The sequence below is a fragment of the Oryctolagus cuniculus genome, chromosome 5, assembly GCF_051225735.1.
Source record: "Oryctolagus cuniculus isolate XC-2025 breed Fujian yellow rabbit chromosome 5, ASM5122573v1, whole genome shotgun sequence".
Lineage (NCBI taxonomy): Eukaryota > Metazoa > Chordata > Mammalia > Lagomorpha > Leporidae > Oryctolagus > Oryctolagus cuniculus.
In genome coordinates, this window is record NC_142871.1 from 166,584,776 (window position 1) to 166,604,862 (window position 20,087).

The window sequence follows — 20,087 nt, forward strand, 5'->3', positions numbered from 1 at the left end:
CCCGAGCGCCCCCGTGCGCGCTGGGCCCGCCCCGCCCCGCGGCGCGTCCAGTCCCCTCTGGCGGCGGCGGCGGGGGCGCGCTCGGGTGTCGGAGGCTCGCCCGGCGCCGGGGTCGCTGCGGCCGCTGCAGCGCGGGCTCCGGGGCGCGGCCGGTCCCGGGAGGCGGGCGGGAGGCGGACGCGGCCCGGCCTCGACGTCGGCCACCGCGCCGCCGGCGATGGGAAGTGCCTTATAAAGCGGCCTCCCGGCCGGGCCGACGCACTCGTCTCCGCGCGCCGCCGGCTTTGCGCGCAGGCCGGGACGGACCGCAGCGCGATCCCGGCCCCGCACGGACCGCAGCCCGGGCGGGCGTCGGGGGGCATGCGCGGCCCGCGGCATGGCCTCGGCGGTGTTTGAGGGCACGTCTCTCGTGAACATGTTCGTGCGCGGCTGCTGGGTGAACGGCATCCGCAGGCTCATCGTCAGCCGGCGCGGCGACGAGGAGGAGTTCTTCGAGATCCGCACCGAGTGGTCGGACCGCAGCGTGCTCTACCTGAACCGCAGCCTCGCCGACCTGGGCCGCCTGTGGCAGCGACTCCGCGACGCCTTCCCGGAGGACCGGCCGGAGCTGGCGCGCGCGCCGCTGCGCCAAGGTGCGGGGTCCGGGGGGCACGCCCGGGGGAGCTGCGCTCCGGGGACGGGCACGGGGGCGGGAAAGGGGCCATCGCCGACCGGACGCGCGCCCTGCCGCTGCCCCAGGCTCAAATCTGCGAGGCCGGCTCGCGCGCGCCCCCGGGGCTGTCCAGGGTCCGCGGGACCCCGGGACGGCGGCAGGAAGGTGCTGGGGGCAGCGTTCGGGACCCGCGACCACAGCGTCCGAGTTGGGGGTCGCGTCGGGCCTGGCAGCCTCCTACCCTCTACCCCCACCCCCCCGCCCTTGAGAGTCCTGGCTGGGAGGGGCGGCTGAGTGCGAGGTGCCACGCGGCCTGTCCCGGCGGGGGCCGCCCCGCCCGCGGCCGCGCCGCCCAGCCCAGCGCCTCCGCCCAGGGCCCCAGCCGCATTCGGGTTGGATTAGTGACGGCCGCCGCCCGCCTTGGCCTTGGGACTCCTGTTTTTTAAAACTGCGGTGGTTTCCCTTCTGGTCCTGGCCGCCGCTGTGCGCGCTTCGAGGCCAGGCCGGGAGAGGGCGGGGAGTGGGAGGGGAGGAAGTGGGGGCGGGAAGAGGGCCGCGGGGAAGCCCCCCTCGTCCCTGCCCCGGGTGGCCACCTGCCCCTGTGGGCTTTCCTCGGGCAGCGCTCCTAGGAGCAGAGAACACAGCTTGGAGACTTGGGGCGCAGTGACCCAAGCCGAGGGTGGCCGGCGCACAAGACCCCGTGCAGCCCCTGGCTGGGGCCTTGGGAGAAGCGCTGTGTTCCCCCCGGCGTTGGTCCCCACCCCTGTGTGTGGCGTGTGGGTGATTAGCTGGGTTCTCATGACACATCCTCCCGCAGCCAGCCGCGGCCTTTGCAGAAGCTGCCGGAAGCCAGCGACTTTGGAGGCCCGGCCGGGGGAGGGATCCTGCCCTGGGCTCCTGGAGTTTCACAGCTACAGCTTTGCCCCAGGCGTGCAAGTCCGCCTTGGAGTCGCGTGTTCTAATGTAGCAAGCGAGCGCCCAAATCAAGACCACCTCGTGAGGGAACAGAGACAGACCCGATGGCAAGGCAGGCCACACAGAGATGGGGGTGCCAGAGCCTCCCTCTGGGCAGGTGGCTGGAGTCCCGGCCTCACCTGTATCGAGGTGCCAACCGCCCATGTCTGGCTCATGAGCACTAACAATAAGGTAGAAGTACTCTCAGAGAGTAATCTCTCCATAAGCACCGATTCTTATTACCGTGGCATCGGCTGCTTGCCTAAGGTTGCTGGACCACGGGGAGAGAAGCAGGCTGTATCCACGGCCTTGGCCTGCACAGGTGAAAATGCGTCACCTGGGACAGGAGTGGGAGGGGCTGGCCCTGGCTCCGTGGCTGTCACACCCGCTGGTGGGGACAGTGCCGCAGTGTTGAGGTGTGTGCACGGAGGGAGGGGGTGCCCTGGTGTGGGAAGCGGGTGGTTTCTATGGAGAAAGAAGACTTGGCAGGGGTCTGATGGCCGCCTTTCAAGGGGAACAGAACTTGGAAATAATGATGGGGGCTGCCAGGTGTGGTTGGAGCGAGGACCGTACGGCATGGACAGAACTGTCGGCAGGGCGCCTGGCTGGTGCAGGGTCCTGTCCCTCCTGGGTCAGCCCAGTGCCCCCGGGACAGATGCAGAGGACGCAAAGCCCCGCGGGCTCTGTGCCTGGAGGCGGGCCCCTCCCCAGCTCCAGTTTCCTTGTGCAAAGCCGGGGGAGTCGTCTTCCTGCTTCTGATGCTTTTAAGTCCAGGGACAGAGTTTGCTAAGTCGGGTACCTCCCAGGCCTGCAAAAGCAGATTCCACCTTCTTTGCAGATTTATTATTTGCATAAAAATCCCGCCCGGGTCTACAGGCTGGAAACACAGAAGGCACCCAGGTGTGGGTGGTGTTTGGCAATGCCAGCTTCTCCCCGTGGGGTGTCTTTTCCCACCAGACTCCTGGGGTTTCATTTTTTAAAAATCATTTCTGGGCTGTGCGAGATGTTTCCACCGTCTGCTCTTTGTGCACTGGAACACCCCTGGGGTCCCTGCAACTCCTGGGGCCACCCAGGGTTTCCTGCCCCAGCCCACGACCAGGGTCTGTTGCCTTGTTTCTAACCTCTCCCGTCTAGAAAGATCAGTGAGAGTACTTCAAACAGTGGGAAGACGGCATTGAAAGATACGTTTATTTTGGTGGAAAAAAATATTGAAATTTGTGCATAATTTCCATGAACTTTCTGAATACCCCTTGGATGCCTTAAGACATAAACTCACAGAATTTCCCCGTCAACTGTTTGAGGCTCTTGGACTATTCTTTCTTAAGATTTTTTTATTTCTTTAAAAGGCAGAGTGACACAGAGAGAGGGAGAGCCAGAGAGAGAGAAAGAAAGAGAGAGAGAGAGATCTTCCGCTTTCATTCCCCAAATGTCTGGCTGGGCCAGGCTGAAGCCAAGAGCCTGGAACTCAGTCTGGGTCTCCCACGTGGGTGCAGGGCCCCGGGCACTTGGGCATCCTCTGCGGCCTCTGGGGTGCGTTGGCAGGAAGCTGGGTCAGAACTGAACAGCCAGGACTCGAGCCAGGCACTGTGATGGGGGGCGGTGGCTCCACCCACTCGGCTCCAGTGCCAGCCCCACCTGGACTAATTTGATTCTTTCTAAAGGGCCCCCATTTCAGGCCTGGTGACATCAGCCAGCCACAACAGGTGGCTTCCCAGTACTCAGGTGGTCTTGGAGTCTCCGTTCTGTAAAATCAGCACTTTGTGCATCGTGCCTTTAATCAAGGACCCGCTGAGTGTCCACCGTGCACCAGGCGGGTTCCAGGCTTTGGGGACACCCCCCCAAATCCTTGCCCTCATGATTCTTAAGTTCTGCTTGGGAGAAACCCAGTAATAGAACCAACAGGTGGAAAACTCTGTGAGTGAGAAATGTCAGAAGCAAAGAAGGCGAGAAAGGAGTTGTGGCTTTAGGGAGAGGGAGAGTTTTGCTTGTAGACAGGGATGGGGACAGGGACGGGGCAGGGGCAGGGGCAGGGACAGGGCAGGGGCAGGGACAGGGATGGAACAGGGACAGGGATAGGGATGGGACAGGGGCATGGACAGGGACAGGGATGGGGCAGGGACAGGGACGGGACAGGGGCAGGGACAGGGACAGGGATGGGGCAGGGACAGGGATGGGACAGGGGCAGGGACAGGGACAGGGATGGGGCAGGGACAGGGACGGGACAGGGACAGGGGCATGGACAGGGACAGGGATGGGGCAGGGACAGGGACGGGACAGGGACAGGGATGGGGCAGGGACAGGGACAGGGGCAGGGGCAGGGGCAGGCTTGCTGATGAGTGACCTTTGGAAGCTGGAAGAAAAGCAGGGAGCCAGCTCGGGGGGTCCGGGGCGGGGGGAGCAAGTGCAAGGGCCTGAGGCCAGAGTGTGCCAGTGGGTGTGGGTGGTGAGGAGGCCAGGATGGGGGAGGGGTGCAGGTCAGGGAGGTCACAGTCAGGCTGTCCTTCAGGGATGGCCATGGTCCCTGGAGAGCCCTGAGCTCTCTGATCTGACTCCGACTGCTGGGCTGGGGTGCGTGAGTGGAACAGGGAGGGGGCAGGCAGGCAGGTGGCAGCTGCTGGGGCTCGGGGCCGGGTGCCTGGGAGCAGGTGTGAGAAATGGCTAAGCCATGCTGGGTCTTGAAGGCGGGGCCACAGGAGGCCCTGGGAGTCTTGATGGGGAGGCGGGAGAGCCGAGGGTTTGGCCAGAGAGGTGGGACTCTGGGTGCTGTGAGGAGACAGTGGGAACAGCTGGCGTGGGGAGGGCGTGGTTCCGGGGACCCTCGGGAAGCAGGTCTGTAGGTGAGCCTTTTCCCGGTGCTCTCTGCCTGTCTGTCACAGCTGGGGGAGATGATGGCCCGGGCTTGAGATTAGCTCTCCCATGGGGCGTGGGGGCGTCCACGTCCAGCTGGCCCGAGACAGGGCTGCACACAGAGATGACGGCCGGAACCCACCCTGCTCCGGGGCATCTGGGCTCTGTGCCCAGGGGCTGGACCTGCCCACACTGTTCCTGTGTGGATGCCAGGGGACAGTCCCACCTGAGGGAGGGTCCAGCCCAGAGCCACTGAGCACTAAAATACAGCACAGCGGTCACGCTGGCTGGGTTTGGGCAGCACAGCAAGGGGCGGCTCTGCCCAGCCCTGGCGGGGGGCCCCGTGGTTGGGGTGCTGGGGTGGGGCTGCCCTAGCCTCTGACCCGGCAGGGCGTCCCTCGGGCATCCTGCCCCTGCTTGCTGGGCCACTTTCCCCTCTCTGAGGGTCTGGGGGACTTTCCCGACTCCCAGACCCATGGAGGCTCCTGCCCCGGGCTGTGTGTGAACCTTGTGAGCAGGGTGCATTCAGAGTGCCAGGCAGGGCTGGTCCACAGTCAGGGACCGGGTCAGCTTGGGGTCCACTTGTGTCTGGGGGGGTTGGGACTTGGGGGGACCGGCAGAGGCTGTTAGCGTGCATCCTGCCCGAGCTGCGTCCGGGACTGACCCCCTGGCCTCTGGGGCAGGCCCTGCTGAGCGGGGGGCTGGATCCTTGTCCATATCCATCCTTGGTTCCGCCACCCCACTCCCGTGGGTGACAGTAGGCGCCCACGGGTCCTCTGTAAGATGGCTCCTTGCTGTGGAGCAGGTCTTGGCCTGGAGCCTGTTCTCCCTGCTGTGTGCGGCTCGGGTCGCTCCCGCTCCGTGCCTCCCTGCAGGCTCCCTGAACACTGGCAGCCGTGTCCCGCCGGGCGGGAGCCACCTGCCCAGGTGCCTGAGGCTCTCGGTGGCGTCACTGGCCCCGGGATCGAGTGACGAGGGTGGACACAGCCACAGCGCTGATGCTGGCACGGTTTTCTGCCGTTTGTCTTAAGAACAAGAGCCTTCATTTATGCCCGGCTGCTGGGTGACCTGACCGAAGCAGGGGAGACCGGGGGATCTCAAGGGACAGCCGAGGCTGTGGGCAGCGAGTGGGGAGGGCGGGGCAGTTCTGACGTTGATACAGACACTGTTGTGTCCCCCCGTGACCGTGACCATCCTGCCTCCCGGGCCCAGGGTGAGGGGCTCTGTCCACCGCACAGGCCCGGTTCTGCTCACCCACATCCCCACTGGGCTGCTTGGCTGTGTAGACCAATGTGCCAGTGCTCTGTTATTCTCCACTTTGTGTTTTTAAAGAATTATTTAAAAGGCAAAGAGGGAGAGAGAGAGAGAGAGAGAGAGAGATCATTTGTATGCTGGTTCACACTGAAACAGCGGGGGCTGGGCCAGGCCAACGTCAGGAGCCTCCTCTGGGTCTCCCACTGCTTTCCCAGGTGCTTTGGCAGGGAGCTGGATTGGATGGAAGTGGAGCAGCCGGGACTTGAACCAGCGCCCACATGGGGTGCTGGCGTTGAAGGTGTCAGCTCAGCTTGTGCACCACAACGCGGGCCCGATTCTCCACTTCCTGAATGTTGGTGGTGTAGTTAGAAAACAGTACTGAAGAAGTAGGCAGAAACTCGGTTCCCAGGACTCCCATTGCACCCAGCCTTCCAATAGCACGCGTGGCCCATGCAGTAACACATGTTTGTGCAGTAAACACGTGACCCGTACAGTCTCACACATGACCCATGCAGTAACATACACGTTTTGCAATGACACGCATGACCCATGCAGTAACACATGTTTTGTGCGGTAACACGTCTGACCCATGCAGTGAACACGCATGTTCCCTGCAGTAACACGCATGTCCTTTCGGCACACCAGGTGACTCAGTGTCCACGCTTCACCCACGCGGGGGTCTCTGTGTCCAGGAGATGCACGGACACACTTGTCAGGTGGGGAAGCGGCCACGAGACGTGATGTAGTGTGTGACCCAGTCAAAGCTCGCCTCCCTGGGCTGTTGGCTGTGTGGGGGGCGGAATGCGTCCCCCGCCCACAGGAGGCCGATGGCGTGGGTCATGGACGTCCCCGACGTGCTCCCCTCCCAGCTGACCAGGGCAGCTTCCATCCCAGAACGAGGTCCCCGTGGAGGGAGCCTGAGCCTCCACGTCCGCAGGGCGTGGGACTTTGGACCCTGGACTGTGACACGAGGAGGCCGTGTGGTTTCTGTTTGCTGTCATGGACGGGGCTCTGTGCCTGCGCCGACGCCAACGCTGCTTGGTGCTGGGAATGAGTCAGCTGTCTGGGTTCGCAGCAAGCAGCCCTCCCTGGACTGGAGGGGACCTCCAGCATCCTGTGTCCTCCAGGTTCAGGACCAGGCTCGCCTGGGGACACAGGGCACCCTGGCCGCTGGGCCTGGCCCTTGCCCGACTGTCAGTCTCAAATTCTCAGGCTGTTTGGGCTGATTCTGCATAGAGTGCCCATGTCACCAGCTGTGCAGGGTGGCGTTTTAAAAGGTCGCGGTTATGTTAGTGATTAGCCCTCACCAGAGACTGGAGAATTTCAGGGGGCTGGTGATTAACTTTCTTCACCGTGGGTGGGTAGTGGACAGTCCTCCCCTCCTGTCTCAAGTTCTTCAGTGACCCAAATCTTGCGGCTTCTGCGGAGTGCTGGCTCCCCCTGCTGTCCAGCTCCGGAGCAGCACCCTAATTAAGAGGTGGATTTTGATTCTGTGCGGTCTTCAAAATCACCATCATCTTGTCTTGCTGCTGGGAACTCAGGCAGCAAAACCGAGATAAGAACCCAACAGCATCCTCAAGCCTTCAACAGTGTTTAAATGCAAAAACGAAAATCCCTGGTGTTCCTAAAATACTGTTGAAAAAATAGGATGTAAATGGTTGCAAGGAAGCATTTAGGAACCTCTAAGACAAGGACCGAGTCGCCCCGGGACAAAGTACCAAAGACGAGAGAGCATCGTGCACGAGGATTCTGCCGAGGGCTTTGCCCTGGAGCACTGCACCCCTTAGAGAATTTCTAATAATTTGGGGTCTAGGTAGCAGGTGTCTGGGGTTCCCACCAGCTGTGAGATTGAGACACGGCAGTGAGCGTGTTAGGAATTTCAGAACGAAGATTTCGTCCTGTTCTGCACAGCGAAGCGGAGTACAGGGTGGGTTTTTTTTTTTTTTTTTCAGGCAGAGTGGACAGTGAGAGAGAGAGAGAGACAGAGAGAAAGGTCTTCCTTTGCCGTTGGTTCACCCTCCAATGGCCACCGCGCTGCGGCCAGCGCACCGTGCTGATCCAATGGCAGGAGCCAGGGTGCTTCTCCTGGTCTCCCATGGGGTACAGGGCCCAAGCACTTGGACCATCCTCCACTGCACTCCCGGGCCACAGCAGAGAGCTGGCCTGGAAGAGGGGCAACCGAGACAGAATTTGGTGCCCTGACTGGGACTAGAACCTGGTGTGCCGGCGCTGCAAGGCAGAGGATTAGCCTAGTGAGCCGCGGCACCAGCTGTACAGGGTGTTTTAAAAGCCGTTTCCTCCCACACCAAATGCTCCCATGGTCTGGTGGGGAATGATCTTCAGACGACTGTAGGGGAGTGGTGATGCCTGGTGGGGGCGCAGGGGTCAAGGCCGCCTGTGTGGGGTCGGGGTAGCCCGCAGGTCCCGGCCGTTCATGCCGCTGTTCTCCGTGGCTCCCGTGGTCGTGGTGCTGTTAGCCAGGGGGGCTTCAGTGCGTTCAGCCACATGCGACCCCGCTGGGGAAGGGGACAGGGTCCGCGGAGAAGGCGAATGCGACTGCGTCTCCTGACAGCGCGTGCAGCGCTTGGCTGATGATAAAGCGCCCCCAGCTGGAAGCCCAGGGCTTAGCTGCCCTTCCCGGCTCCCACGTGAGAGTTTCTGGGCTTGCCGCGTGGGATTCTAGAATCTTCCATGTCCCCATTTCAATGTTCCCAGCTTCCTTGAGTGACTTGTGCGTTTGATTGTTTTGTTTGAAAGGCAGAGAGAAAGAAGGAGACAGATCAGCCGTTGGCGGGTTCACTCCCCAAGTGCCTTACATCAGTGGCAGTTGGGCCAGGCTGAAGCCAGGAGCCAGGAACTCCATCCGGGTCCCCCCATGTAGGGGGCAGGAGCCAGGCTCTTGGAACCACCACCTGCTGCCCCCCAGGCTCTGCATCAGCAGGGTGCTGGCATCAGAAGCAGAGCAGGGCTCGAAGCCCGGGTCGGGGTGGGGGGCTCCCGAGAGGCATGTGAACCGCGTGGCCAGCAGGTTCTGCACGGAGCCCCGGCCCAGAGCAGCTCCGGGCTTCACACCTGCTCTGCTCTGCCTGTGGCCCGACAGCTGCTGCGCCCGGCCGGCTCCTGGGCTGATGCTCCTGCCCTCCGCTTTCCTCTTGTGCAAATGCGTTCAGTCGACAGAGGCGAGCACTGGGCCCTCTGTGTGTGCCAGGCACGAGGAGGTAGACCAAAGGCGCCAGCTACTTGCAGGTTCCCACGGGCTACATGAGGGGGCTGCCATGCAGGATTCTGGAGTTCCCCGGAAGCCCCGTGCAGGACCAGGCCCCGTTGTCACGGTCTGGTGGGCCTGGAGGGGACAGGCTTCCCAGAGGCAGCACTCGGAGGGCGCGGGGACCCGTTTCCTGGTGTTGGAGTCAGCTGGGCGTTGTGGGGAGGGAGGGCTCTGTTTCCAGCCTGCCCCTGTTTCTCGCTTTTCTCTGCTTGGATCTGGGAAATGGTCACGGGGTCCTAGCCTCTGCCAGACGCAGCACGGGACCCGCAGCTGAACCTGCGTTGCAGATAAGCCCCAAGTTTTGGAGCAAATCTGCCTCTACCGTCGCATTAGCGTCGTGGGTGTGAATCCAGGTTTCACTGGCCGCCCCCCAGACAAGATCACACGCGGGCAGGACGCATCATTGACAAGGCCTGGTCGGGCGTCCAGTCACAGCCACCAGCAGCTGGCTCGTCAGAGCAGACACAGCTGTATCCCCGTGCCGTGTTTTGGGATTTTAAATTTCTGCCTTGGGTCCCATACAGCGGATGTAAATGCACTGTGGACTGTGCAAGTTAAAAACCAGTGTTCCAGCCGCCAGAAGAGTTGAAATCTAACAGTTTTATTTGGCTTAGAATAAAGAAGCACTTTGTGCAGTGTTCAGAATGTTCCTGGAGGGGCCCGGCGCTGTGGTGTAGCAGGTAAAGCCACTGCCTGTGTGCCAGCATCCCATATGGGCGCTGGTTCTAGTCCCGGCTGCTCCACTTCCTATCCAGCTCTCTGCTGTGGCCTGGGAAAGCAGTGGAAGATGGCCCAGGTCCTTGGGTTCCTGCACCCACATGGGAGGCCCAGAAGTAGCTCCTGGCTTCTGGCTTCAGATCGGCCCAGCTCCAACCGTTGCAGCCATTTGGGGAGTAAAATAGCAAAATAGCAGATAGAAGACTCTCTCTCCCTCAGACTCTGCCTTTGCCTCTCTGTAACTCTGTCTTTTCAAATAAATAAATTAATCTTTAAAAAATGTTCTTGGAAAAAGCATATTATGGAAAAAACAGATTTTGAAATTTTTTGACAGTAAATTCAACTTATTTTTGAAAAAGATTTATTTATTTATTTGAAAGGCAGAGTTAGAGAGAAGGAGATAGAGAGAGAGAAGTTTCCATCCACTGGTTCAGTCTCCAAATGGCCAGATGTATACACGTATACAACACGCATGTATTTCATGCATGCACAGGACACGTGTGCATATGCTACACACGCATGGCGCTCGTGCGTATGTGGCCCACATGTACAAGGCACACACGTGTACGTGACACGCACACATGTGCACAGCAGCACATATATGTTTGAAATACTACGCAAGGAGACTGGGGCTTGGGCCATGGCAACCGGAGTGACTGGGTGATGGCTGCACCGGGCAGGGTGGTCCAGTCCCCTCCTCTCGTGAGGGCCAGGGCTTCTCGGTGGGTGGATCACAGCCCACCTGCCACCTCTTGGGGCTCTCACTCCTGTCACTTGGTTGCCATGGCCTGGGTGGCTTGAGAGGGGGCTGAGCAGGACCAGAGAGTCCCTCTGACAGGCAGAGACACCTGCCCAGCTGGTGGCCAGGCGAAGAGGGGGCGGCAGGGCCTTGATTCGGCTATGAGGGAGTCCCCTGCTGCGGCCCAGGCTTTCAGCTGTACCCCAGCCCGTGTCTGAGGAGCCCCCGCAGGGAGTTCGCATGAGCCTGCCTTCTGGGCTCACTTCCAGCAGTCAGTGGAGGAAATTATTTTTGCCTCTCGTGGACGCAGTCCGTGTGTTCCCGGAAGACTGAGCACCTCTTTGCTGTTTGCAGACCAGAGCGAGATGAGAACGCGTGCAGAACCTAAGACGCCGTGACGGACAGCGGTTCTGGGGTTTGGGCCCGTGCGGGTGCGACTGCGGCTCGCAGGGCGGGTGAGGGAGTCCCTGACCCGTCGGAAGCTGTGCTGGGGGAGGCGTGTCCTGCCTGGCGGATGTTAAAAGTGGACGACTGCACTGGCCGCGTGCACTCCGGGCTCCCGCGCTGCTCAGGTGCCTGGATGTGCGATGAGTCATGGTCATGGCCACTCGGCTTTTCTCCAGGCAGGGGTCCGGCGGTTTCCCTCCCACACGTGGCATTTCCATGACTCATCTCAGCACGGGTTCTGCTTCCAGGGCCCTCGGGAATCTGGGCGGCTGTGGCCGGCAGCGTGAGCCTTCCCCTGTGTTGTTGGGGGTGCGCGGGGGCCTGGGGGCTTATGCCCCAGATGTCCCTTCTTGGGGGGAGGGTCTTACACCTCCCTGCCCTCTCACCCCACCGTCGGTGGCATTGACACTGGCACAAACGTGAGTCACTCCTGGCTCAGAGAGACTTTCAGAACAGAGATCCAGGTACATGAGGCTGAGTGAGCTCCGAAGCCCCCTCTGATCTGTGGGTTCCCCCCTTTTATAAAAAATATTTATTTATATAATTGAAAGGCAGACTGATAGGTTGGAGGGAGAGGTCTTGCATCCACTAGTTCATTCCCCAAATGGCTACAACAGCCAAAGACAGGCCAGCCCAAAGCCAGGATCCAGGAACTCCGTGCAGGTCTCCCGTGTGGGTGGCAGGGACCCGAAGCCAGGATCCAGGAACCCCGTGCAGGTCTCCCGTGTGGGTGACAGGGACCCGAAGCCAGGATCCAGGAACTCCATCCAGGTCTCCCGTGTGGGTGACAGGGACCCGAAGCCAGGATCCAGGAACCCCGTGCAGGTCTCCCGTGTGGGTGACAGGGACCCGAAGCCAGGATCCAGGAACCCCGTGCAGGTCTCCCGTGTGGGTGACAGGGACCCGAAGCCAGGATCCAGGAACCCCGTGCAGGTCTCCCGTGTGGGTGACAGGGACCCGAAGCCAGGATCCAGGAACCCCGTGCAGGTCTCCCATGTGGGTGACAGGGACCCGAGTACTTGGGTCCTCACCTGCTGCTTCCACAGGTGCACCAGTGGGGAGCCGGGTTGGAAGCAGAGCAGCCGAGACTTGAACCCACGCTCTGATAGGGGATGCTGTGTTGCCCACGGCAGCCTACCCCACTGCACCACAGCCCGGGCCATGGTTCCCTTTCCCAAACTTTCTGTTTGCCACAGTCGGCCTCGGTCCGATAACGTTCCGTGGCAGAAATACATGATCCCGAGTGGTCAGCTGTGCCCAGCTTTGGATGCCGCTGTCCTGGGTGTGGACCGTCTGTGCAGCGTGTCCACGCGGTGTACACTACCCTCCTGTTCCTCACTTGGTGGCTGCCCTTGTCACCAGGCCCGTTGTTGAAGGATGGCGCTGCTATGTTCAGACAGTCCTCGCTCGGCAGTGGCCCCAGAGTGCCAGAGGTGTGGTGTTTGCCGTGCCATGAGATCATTGGTTCTGGCCCTGCCCGAGCAACCACAGGCGGGACTCGGAGTCCAGTAGGTGTGCAGCAGGCTGAATATTAAGTTGAGAGTTTTGTATGGCCTGCGATGATGTTGTAAACCTGCAGAGGACCCTGGGCGGGGAAGAGGAGTGCCCACCCCTGCAAGTGCAAGGTGAACACTCGGACCTAGCACGGAAGGGGAGGCAGCCGGACGCTGAGGTTGCTGGGACGGGCGGAAGGAACTGACCCTGGACTCTGTGTGAACTCGTGGAGGAGGGATGGGAGCTAGCTTTGCCCAGACGGCCATAGTCAGGGGTCCCGGTGCCCATGGGCTGCGTGAAGGTGGAACCGGCGTTTGGTGGTGGGTTGTGGCATCGTCTGTGGTTCCAGGCGTGTTCCCAGGGTGGGGAGGTCTGGGGGTATGCGCACCCCCTGGGGGAAGTGGAGGTGCCTCCTCTCCTGCCGGCCTGGTGCCGGGTGGCCGGGGAGGTCTGGGGGTACACGCACCCCCCTGGGGGAGTGGAGGCGCCTCCTTTCCTGGCGGCCTGGTGCCGGGTGGCCGCTGCCAGCGGTTCCATGAGGGACACGTGCTGTCCGCTGTGCTGACCATGCGTCTCCCTCTGCCTCCCAGGACTGCTCGCCATCAAGAATGCCCAGGACATAGAGAGCCGACTGGACGAGGTGGAGAAGCTGCTCAAGACAGTGATTGGCATGCCTTGCAAGGTGAGTGCCCGGCCGGCTGTGCCCTGTTCCCCGTCCCTGTCTCTGCGTCCCCAGCCCCTGCCTTCCCTCCCCGGCAGCCCCGCAGGCTGGGGAGGGGGAGGAGACAGAGTCAAGAGGGAGGAGCTTTGTCTGCCCCCCTGGGGAGTCAGTGGAGGTGCTGGATCCGAGGGGTATTACGGGGGAGAAGGGTCAGGGTCAGGGACTGCTTCCCAGCCGCGGAGCCAGGGCTCTCTCGCCTCCGCTCTCAGTGGCCGGTCCTTGTTGTTGGGGCGTGGGTGGGATTTGGGGTCCAGCAGGCGGAAGCCAGGGGAGCATCAGGGTTGGTGCTGGCAGCCTCTGGCCCATCTGGCCAACAGGAAGCAGGCCCAGCTCACGTACAGAGGGAGGGTGGCGTGTGCCACAGGCAGCACACACAGCACTTAGAATCCCACTGACTGCACCCTGGGGCCTTGCATGCCCGCCAGCGGCCAGATGAGAAGTGTGCTGTGCAGGCCGTGTAGCCTTCCCGGGCACAGTCAGCAGCCTGGTGACCGGCAGGAGCCGTGTGTGTGCCGTGACAATCGGGTCTCCTCCCAGTATTCCGGCCGTGGGTGTGCCGTGACGATCAGGGTCTCCTCCCAGTATCCCAGCCGTGACGATCGGGTCTCCTCCCAGTATTCCGGCCGTGACGGTCGGGTCTCCTCCCAGTATTCCAGCCGTGGGTGTGCTGTGATGATCAGGTCTCCTCCCAGTATTCCAGCCGTGACGATTGGGTCTCCTCTCAGTATTCCAGGTCGGAAGTCGTGCTCACCTTCTTCGAGAGATCGCCTCTGGATCAGGTGTTGAAAAATGATAACGTGCACAAAATTCAACCCAGCTTTCAGAGTCCGGTCAAAATATCAGGTAGGAGACCGCGGGGACAGCACGGGCTCCACCCAGCTGTGAAGGCAGCGGCGAGGCTGTGCCCGATCTCTCCCCTGGCTCTGCGTTTGCCCTGTTCCCCCTCCTCACTCAGTGTGAGTCCGGGCTTAGCAGGGAGACGCCCTTGGATGCACCTGCTGTAGTCAGTGAACCTGCACGTAAGACGGTCTGCGGCCTTGAGCTTGCTCTTGGTGTTAGGGCAGCCAGGACGGAGAGGGACGCCCACTGTAGGCGTGGTCAGCGTTAACACGGGACTGTGCCTGTCCATGCGGGACCCCCAGGAATGTGTGACCAGGCTGGGCCAGCGGTGGAGGCTGTGTTTGTAGATGTGCTGTGCGGGTGCGGGGCGGGCATTACACCTGCTGCCGCCGGTGTCTGCCCCGCCTCAGCCGGCGCCCGGTCTGCAGCGCCTTCTCTGTAGCAGAGTGACGCTGGCGAGGCAGTGTGTCCTGGCTGGGCGTCTGTGGGCCCTCGCGGGGTTTATAGAAGGCTCTAGAATCCCAGGTGTCGGCTCCTGTGTGTGAGTGCCAAGAGGCCTGCTGGGATTTCTCCACTGGCCGCTGGCTGGCCTTGCTGTCCCTGGTCAAGTCCATTCATTCGTAGCAATGCCCAGAGACCCCGCCCCTCCTCCTCTCTCCCCTCTTGGGTTTGGCACTGCCTTCGTGTGGCCCCAAGGGTGGCATTTAGGGACGCTGTGCGTGGGGTGGGTTGTATCGCTGCCCCCAAGGCCTCCGATTTCTTTCAATGTAAGACTGGTTGGTGTCCGGGGCTCCACTAGATGGCGCCAGGTGCCAGCAGTGGTGAGAAGGGGAGCCGGTTCTGGGAAAGGCTGACCTGCAAGAAAGAAGGCTTGGATGAACCGTGAGCCTCGGCCGCGGCCTGGCCGCTGGGACTGATCAGTGTCCACCCCAATGTCCTCTGGCAGGTCTGGGTCCTGATGCCGCCCTTCCTTAGTCGGCGTCTCTCCCCCCAGCCTTGGTTCCGTTACGCAGTGAACAGACTGGAACTCATGGCTTTGGGTTTGTTCTGCTGCCAGAGTGCGCTGGAAATATGGCAGCACAGACTTGGGGGGCAGGGGCCGGGCCGTGAGTGCTTGTGAGGCTGAGACAGACGCGAGCTGGGAGGAAGGAGTGGATGAAGCACACCTGCTCCGTCACACATGGGCACATGGGCACACGCACACACACGCACACACAAGCCAGCATCACCAGTAATGGGGCCCGTTGCCATCATTCACACACACACAGACACACACACACACACTGACACACGCACACACAGGCCAGCATCACCAGTAATGGGGCCCGTTGCTATCACTCACACACACACAGACACACACACACTCAGACACATACACACAGGCCAGCATCACCAGTAATGGGGCCTGTTGCCATCACTCACACACATAGACACACACACACACCCACAAACCAGCATCACCAGTAACGGGGCCTGTTGCCATCACTCACTCACACATAGACACACACACACACACCCGCAAACCAGCATCACCAGTAATGGGGCCTGTTGCCATCACTAACACACACACATACACACATATTCAGACACACACACAGGCCAGCTTCACCAGTAATGGGGCCCGTTGCCATCACTCACTCACACACACACACACATACACACACACACTCAGACACACACACACACAGGCCAGCATCACCAGTAACGGGGCCCGTTGCCATCACTCACACACACACACACACATACACACACACACTCAGACACACACACACACAGGCCAGCATCACCAGTAATGGGGCCCGTTACTATCACTCACACACTCACATACACACACACCCGCAAACCAGCATCACCAGTAATGGGGCCTGTTGCCATCACTCACACACACACATACACACACACATTCAGACACACACACACACAGGCCAGCATCACCAGTAATGGGGCCCGTGACATCACTCACTCACACACACACTCACACTCACACACACAGGCCAGCATCAGCAGGAATGGGCCTATTGGCATCACTCACACACACACACAGACACACATACACACACACACTCAGACACACACACACACACAGGCCAGCATCACCAGTAAGGGGCCCCCCAGTCCCAGTCCCAGCCCCCAGCCCCACCCCACCCCTCATTGCCTTGGCAAAGGGGAGACGGGGACCCGGGCTGTCAGTCCAGCTGGGACAGGCAGACTCGGGTCAGAGTTGGTAAAAACAATGAAGAACGTGGTTCTGTGCTCCCACCTCCTTTGGCTGCAGAGATGAGCGAATCTGTATGTGGCTGGTGAGCGTCCGGTCACTCTCAGAGTCTGCCTGCCTGCTGGGCCTGGCTCGGCTAAGCATCCGCCTGTCTTCCTCGCTCCCGGGAAGGCCACCGACCTCCGAGTTCCCAGCCCTGTGTCCCAGGTGGTCCTTCTCAGCACTGCCGACCCCAGCGCGGTGGGGTGGGGAGGAAGGCAGGGAGAGACGTCCCGGGGTTGGGGGGGTGGTGACTGAGGGGACACTGTCGTAACAGACCTGTCAATCACAAGAGGAACAGCCGGAAGGCGTTTTAGCGATGACTCAGCAGATTGGAGTGCTGAGTCATCATTTTGCTCTTTCGGGGATGAGGAAGAGACCTTCTGTTTTCTTCACTTTTATGGTTCCCTAATTCCTCTCTTAGGGAGGGAAGTTCCAAGAACAGAAGAATAAATACCCAGACAGACTAAAAATAAGCCAGAGGTGACCATTTCAGTTATAAAAAAAACCAAGCCATCCACAGAACCATTGCCCCTCTCGACCGTGATGTCAGAGCGTGACGGAGCCCCGTGTTTTCCTGGGCTAGGCCTGGGAGGGAGCACTCCCGTCCCTGGCATGGGAGGGCGTCCGGGAGTTTGGAGCACGTGTCGAGCCTGGCTGTGAGATTGAGGTTAGCAGAAGGCCTGCTTTGCACAGACCCACCAAGGCGGTCCCGAGCGTGGGCTGCTGTGAGGGCAGGGCCACGGAGGGCATCCTGGCCACGGAGAGCCCGCAGCGGCCCCCCGGGTCCCTCGGGAAACAGAAAGGCCGCGGCAGAAGGCAGGAAGAAGAGGGTGCAGCCATAGTTGGTGCTTGTACAGCCGGCCTCTGTGTCCTTGGGTTCAGCCAACTGCAGGTGGAAGACATCCTGGAGAAAAATCCTGTGACTGCACAAGCGTGCGAGACTCCTCTAGTTGTTACCATTGCCGTGGGTCCACTACGGAATACCAAGACAGCTGTGCCCACAGCATTTCCGTCTCGCACTAGGTATTCGGAGTCACCCAGACGCGGTTTAAGGTGCGCAGGGGCAAGTGTGCAGGTTCTGTGCAGACACTGCACCTGCTCACAGGAGGCACCTGAGCACCGGCAGATTCCGGAAGCCCTCCAGATGGCTGCACGTGAATGGGCCAGAGGAGAGGGAATCCAGGAGCCCCGGGGAGCTCAGAGCTGGAGGAACCCCAGGAGACTGTCCAGTACAGTTTGGACATTTTCCAGTGGAGTCCCAAGGCCAAGGGCTCCTGGCCGGGCTGAGCTGAGGTCGCCCATCCCCCACTCAGGCTGGACCTGCAGCAGATTCCTGGCTCACAAGCAAAACACACGGGAAGTCATTCTTCCTTGTTGGCGTCTCTAAATTCCCCAAATCGATGCTTTTTGGAAAAAACACACAGAACTATGTAGATGGGGGGAGAAAACACCAACAGCCACCCCACTGGTTTCAAATGCACGTTGATCTCATGGAAACACCGGGGTGCACAGGGGGAGAGTGGGGAGATTGGTGGACACCCCCAAACTTCTAGGCCTAAACCCTGACCCCTCGTGAACACTTAGTGTCTTTGGTTTTCAGAGATCATGAGGTCCAACGGATTCTGTTTAGCCAACACGGAGACAATAGTCATTGACCACAGTATATCCAACGGAAAAGACCAGCACCTGGGCGTGGACCCGGCAGAGCACCTGTGAGTACAGTTCCATCTACGGGGGTCCCCGGGCCTTGGCTTGGGGGAGGGGCAGGGCCCGCCCGCCAGGTGGTTTGTGGGCGTGGCCAGAACACCCGCATCAGCTGGCTCAGACCTTGTTGCCTGCACCTTGGGGGAGGCCAGGTGGGCGGCTGTGAGGGGCATGTGCAGGGCCCCGCCCTCTGCTTCCTGCCGAGCGCTGGCTCAGGCCCCGGGCCTGGGAAGCGACGGCACCTCCGTCTCTCAGGGCCGGGTCTCCTGGAACCTTGTGTCCCTGCAGGCCCATGGGGTGGAGCCTGTTCCGTGGCCTTGTTCTGTGGGGCCGAGCACGCTGTCTACGGAGCCCCAGACAGGGCCGACTGTGGACTTTGAGCAGGGAGAAGAAATCCCACAAGCAGCCCCTGCTGCACACTCAGCCTTGGGGTCGCATCAGAAATCTCTTTCTGGCTTGCGAGGCCCGGACTGAGTTGGGCAAGGAGTAGGAGCAGGCGGATTCCTGGGCGGTCACCACCAGAGGGTCTTTGTGCTCCCTTCGGCTGGGAGGCTGTTTGTCCCTCGCCCCGTGCACGTGTCCATGGGGCCATGCCCACCCTGCAGAGCCCTCCCTTAACACGCCAGGCAGCCGCCTGCCAGCCCCTGGCCAGTGGGTGCTCAGTGAGGCTCGTGTGCAGTGCCCAGGGTGGGTGGGTGCCCAGGGTGACCCAGCGTGGCCACGCTGCCCAAGGACAGGCTGTGCCTGCTGTGTCCGTTGCTGGCCATGGCCCCGAGCCTGGTGCTGAGATGCAGAGATCACAGGAAGTGTAGGAAGGCGCCAAGGACCCCCCGCTGGTTCGACACGCGTGCATGGCAGTCACGGGGTGGTGCCAGCCAGAGGCCCTGATGGTCTCCCCCGATCGGTCTGTAACCCTGGTTCCTTGTACACAACCTCACTGCGCGTGGGAGGGCCCTGTGCGCTGACCCCTGCGGCCTTGTGTGCCTAGCACACAGGGCGCGGCTCGCTCACGCCTTCCCTCCATGGCCGTCTGCCTTGGCTGGGGCTCTGCGGCTGGCCCTCACCCCTCTGCCTCCTCTTGCAGGTTTGAGAACGGCAGTGAGTTCACCTCGGAGCTGGAGGAGGGCGATGACCCCGCGGCGTATGTCACCAACCTGTCCTATTACCACCTGGTCCCCTTTGAGACAGACATTCTGGACTGAGCCTCCCCGGCCTCGGCCCGCGACCCTCAGTGCCGGGGCCGCTCCACTGGCCAGAGCTGCCGCTCCCCGCCTGTGACGCCGGGGGGCCTGTGTGTGGATCTGCCGCGGTTCCGGGTGGCCAAGGCCATGCGGCCTGCCGCCCTAGGTCTTCTCTCCAGGACGCCACCAGCTGCCCCGCCCTTCCGGGGGGCTCACTGTCCAGCACAGGGACCCCGGGCCTGTGGGCTCCGCCGGCTGTCGCTACTTTCTCTGAAGGAGAGCTGCTCAGGTGCCCACCCTGCCTCCGGGTCCAGGGCACAGGGCATTTCAGAAGAGGTTCTGACGGTGACCAAGCTCTGGGCACCACAGGCAGGGCCGCACAGTCCCCCAGGGTCCCCGGGAGCCGGCAGGGGAAGCTCTTGTATCTGGTTTTCATCTCCCTGGAGACTGAGTCCTGGTCCCAGGGTGGAGCTGGCGTCGGGAGTGCGGGCTCCCGGGAGACGGCGCTGACCGCGGGCGCTTGGACTGGGAGTGAAGGATTCCGCTGCCTTCCAGCGTCTCTGCTCACGGGCGCGCCCTCCCCGGCACACAGCCAGGTGACGGCCGTGACGGCGCTGGGAGGGCTGGGCTGTGAGTTTCTCTTCTCCCAAGTCTACTAACGACCAGCACCTGCTAGTGTAAATAATAGTAAATTATTGAGATTTCTAATTCTTTTACACAGTCTGTTTTTAATCTATTTTAATGAAATAAAATCTGTTATTCTACTCTGATCTGAGTCAGGTGTTTGTGTATGAAGGTGGGGTACTTTTGGTCTCTGCCCAGGGTGGGGGGGGTGGGGGGCGCCCAGCCTGGATCCCCTGGGGCTGGCTGCCCTGAGTGGTGTTTTTTTTTTTTTTTTTTGACAGGCAGAGTGGACAGTGAGAGAGAGAGACAGAGAGAAAGGTCTTCCTTTGCCGCTGGTTCACCCTCCAATGGCCGCCGCGGCCGGCGCGCTGCGCTGATCCGATGGCAG

General features: G+C 61.2%; 1 protein-coding gene across 1 annotated transcript; it reads left to right on the forward strand.

Moving 5' to 3' along the window:
* The first annotated feature begins 258 nt into the window (after window positions 1-258).
* Window positions 259-19,845, forward strand: PXDC1 (PX domain containing 1). Its single transcript, XM_051842071.3, has 5 exons — window positions 259-632; window positions 12,963-13,054; window positions 13,819-13,936; window positions 17,791-17,902; window positions 18,979-19,845. Exons 1-5 carry the CDS (start codon window positions 377-379, stop codon window positions 19,094-19,096), a joined length of 696 nt encoding a protein of 231 aa, XP_051698031.2. The 5' UTR covers window positions 259-376; the 3' UTR covers window positions 19,097-19,845.
* The last annotated feature ends 242 nt before the right edge of the window (window positions 19,846-20,087 follow it).

Excerpts from the sequence above, each read along its gene's own strand:
- PXDC1 (XM_051842071.3), top strand. The coding sequence starts at position 377 with ATGGCCTCGGCGGTGTTTGAGGGCACGTCTCTCGTGAACATGTTCGTG. Across the intron at positions 633-12,962 it reads GCGCGCGCCGCTGCGCCAAG|GACTGCTCGCCATCAAGAAT; the intron begins GTGCGGGGTCCG and ends TCTGCCTCCCAG. Across the intron at positions 13,055-13,818 it reads TGATTGGCATGCCTTGCAAG|TATTCCAGGTCGGAAGTCGT; the intron begins GTGAGTGCCCGG and ends GTCTCCTCTCAG.